This window comes from Etheostoma spectabile, unplaced genomic scaffold (genome assembly GCF_008692095.1).
Source record: "Etheostoma spectabile isolate EspeVRDwgs_2016 unplaced genomic scaffold, UIUC_Espe_1.0 scaffold498, whole genome shotgun sequence".
Taxonomy (NCBI): domain Eukaryota; kingdom Metazoa; phylum Chordata; class Actinopteri; order Perciformes; family Percidae; genus Etheostoma; species Etheostoma spectabile.
Window position 1 is genome coordinate 300562 of NW_022605619.1, and position 2904 is coordinate 303465.

A 2904-nucleotide genomic window follows, 5' to 3' on the forward strand; every position below is an offset into this window, starting at 1 on the left:
CATGAGGACAACATGAGGGCAACATGAGGACAACATGAGGACAACATGAGGGCAACACTAGGACCACATGAGGGTTAAGTTGAGTCAGTGGAGTTACTGATTTTGAACTGATGTATTATTGTATTCTCCCGCCTGGGATGCAGGAAAATACAGATTTATTTCACAAAAGGAGGATTTGTTTTGTTGTGTTGACGGTGACTACTTTAATACTTTAAAGAAAGATTCCTCTGCTGTTTCTCTGCTGCTTGAGACCATAGACTGTTGATATTAATGGACAGAGCATGTGTGAAGTCACCCATTGGTCCAGAGATCTGCAGAGTCGTCGAGTTTCAGCCATCCTGGTTGGGGATGTGACGATTTTGGAGGAGAGAGGGAGGAATGAGAGAGGAGAGAGTGAGGAATGAGGGAGGAGCCCTTACACTCTACGTTACACACTGTCACTGGCAATCACATCATAGCCACGCCCTAAAACACTCCCCCTTTATCGCTTATTTTAAAATCAACAAGACCATAATTCAAAAATATTAACATCATGGTGTGTTGCAGAAGACTTAAAACTAGCGATTTAGACCTGAACTCATTATGAAAATGTTGACTGAGGTAAAAAAGTGAGAAGTGGGTCACTTTCTCAGAGACTTCTACAGAAACAGAGTCTCCCCCTGCTGGAGATCAGATATAATGCAGCTCTAAAGAGCCCCCCCCCCCCCCCCCCCCCCATCATATCTCCCCAGACTCCATGTAATAATAATACTTTTAGGCGTGTTATAGAGCAGGGCATATCTCCACCAGGATCCATGTAAATAATCACTACGTTTAGCGTGTGTATAGAGCAGCATATCTCCACCCAGTAACCCATGGGTACCTAATAATCACTACTTTTAGCGGTTTGTATTAGAAGCAGCATTCCTCCACCAGACGTCCATGTTGTAAATAAAGTCTACTTTTACGAAGGTATAGAAGCAGCATATCTCCACAGACTCCATGTAAATAATTACTACTTTTACCGTGTAGGGAGCAGCATATCTCCACCAGACTCCATGTAATAATCACTACTTACGTGTAGGAGCAGGTATTCCACAGACCATGTAAAATCACTACTTTTGGTATAGAGCAGTTATATCTCCACCAGACTCCATGTAAATAATCACTACTTTAGCGTGTATGAGCAGCATATCCTCCAGACTCCATGTAAATAATCATACTTTTAGCGTGTTACTAGAGCAGATAATATCCACCAGACTCCATGTAATAATCATACTTTAGCGTGTTTATAGAGCAGCATATCTCCACCAGACTCCAGTAAATAATCACTACTTTAGCGTGTTATAGAGCAGCATATCTCCACATGTAATGGGTGAATTAAGAGTTTATTCCAACCAGACCAGAGTGGTGATTGTTGGAACAGTGGAAAGATGAACCAAGACGGATTTTGGTAGTTTTATTTAGTTTCTGTCCACTTTGAATGAAGTGTGTTTTACATAAAAGTAGTGATTATTAACATGGAGTCTGGTGGAGATATGATAGAAACCGGAAATAGGAAACTGCTCAGGAATATCCACCAACACCTTTTACCTTCAACAGCAACAGAGACATCTTTTCAGGACTTTAATAAAAACAAAAACTGTCTTTATTTACAGGGAGATCAAACACTTCTTAAAATTCAACTGGTTTATAAATGTTAAAGAGGATAATGAAATCTCGAGGAATAATGAGGTTTTTCCACTTGGAGCAGTATTTTATATATACATACATACATGTAAAGTATGTACATATGTGTATATACTGTATATATATATCTATATATATATCTATATATATATAGATACTTGGCGCCTGTGTATTGATACAGTATTGCCACTGAAAGTATCGCGATACTATGCTGTATCGCCCCTAGTAACGTTATAAATGTTGATAATGAAGAGGAGTCTGGGTGAACGTGTTATGTTGTTGGTCTGGAAGCCGGACAGATGTCGCGCATGCGCAGTTGGCTTGCGTGATGAACGCTGAAACTGGAAAGTCAACATGTCCACCGCCGCTGCTCAACGGAACAATAACGAGGAGCCCGCGCTTCACGGTACGTACTTCCGCCTCTCTCTCAACCTCCAAGTCCCAAAAACCACTTCCGCTATCCCGGCGGAGTGTGTGTTTTTTTGGGGGAAATGTTCGTGAAAACGAAGGTTTTATGGGAAAAGTTACCATCGGCGTCGGGTATTTCCTCTTCTCCTGCCAGGGGCTTGAAGGGGGAGACGTTGGTTGACGTCACCGCGATTTGAGCCAATAGCGTAGCGACAAATGTTTGAGTGACGTAAGCGCAGCCAATCACGTACACCAGTCGGTGGTGGGCGGGCTCAAGCCTGAATGAAAACAACTTATGGACAAAAGACGTAATAAATGTTGAATTTTTTTTGATGCAGTTTGATGCTAATAATAATAATAATAACGGGACATATCACTCTCACTCTTCATGTACTCGTGCTTTAATATTTAACTGGCCACAGTATTTTCTAAGTAAATATGAATATAACAATAGATAAATATATAAAGAAAGACAATAGTAGGATGTTAGCATCTGCAGACAAACGGCTCCGAAATCACATTTTAAACATTTTAAACACAAAACAGGTGAAATGTGAGTCCAGCGTATATTTATAAACAATATTTTAAATGAATATACCAAAATATATCGTTTCCTTGGACAGAGAAGCGGTTTATGTGCGAGAACAGCGACATGCATGGGCGAGATGTCTCGTTCTGCAGTTATGCAATATCTCCCATGATGCATCTCTGTGGACTTGTCCTCGTCCGTAGACGTGCAGTCGGTCATGCACGCGCAGAAATACACGTTGTGTGTATTATTGGGGAGGGTTAGACGGGTCAGAAAGGCAGCTCGTGCTATAAAAAGGT

At 41.1% G+C, this 2904-nt stretch overlaps 1 protein-coding gene and 1 long non-coding RNA gene across 2 annotated transcripts in view; both read left to right on the forward strand.

Moving 5' to 3' along the window:
- LOC116686805 (uncharacterized) overlaps window positions 1-179 on the forward strand; it is a 2151-nt gene extending 1972 nt beyond the window's left edge. The window contains exon 2 of the long non-coding RNA XR_004331366.1: window positions 80-179. This is a non-coding gene — a long non-coding RNA (uncharacterized LOC116686805). The remainder of the gene's footprint in view (window positions 1-79) is intronic.
- Window positions 180-2022: 1843 nt separating this feature from the next.
- LOC116686803 (BCL2/adenovirus E1B 19 kDa protein-interacting protein 3) overlaps window positions 2023-2904 on the forward strand; it is a 22763-nt gene continuing 21881 nt past the window's right edge. The window contains exon 1 of the mRNA XM_032511854.1: window positions 2023-2074. Within this exon, the coding sequence (XP_032367745.1) occupies window positions 2023-2074 (52 nt within the window). The remainder of the gene's footprint in view (window positions 2075-2904) is intronic.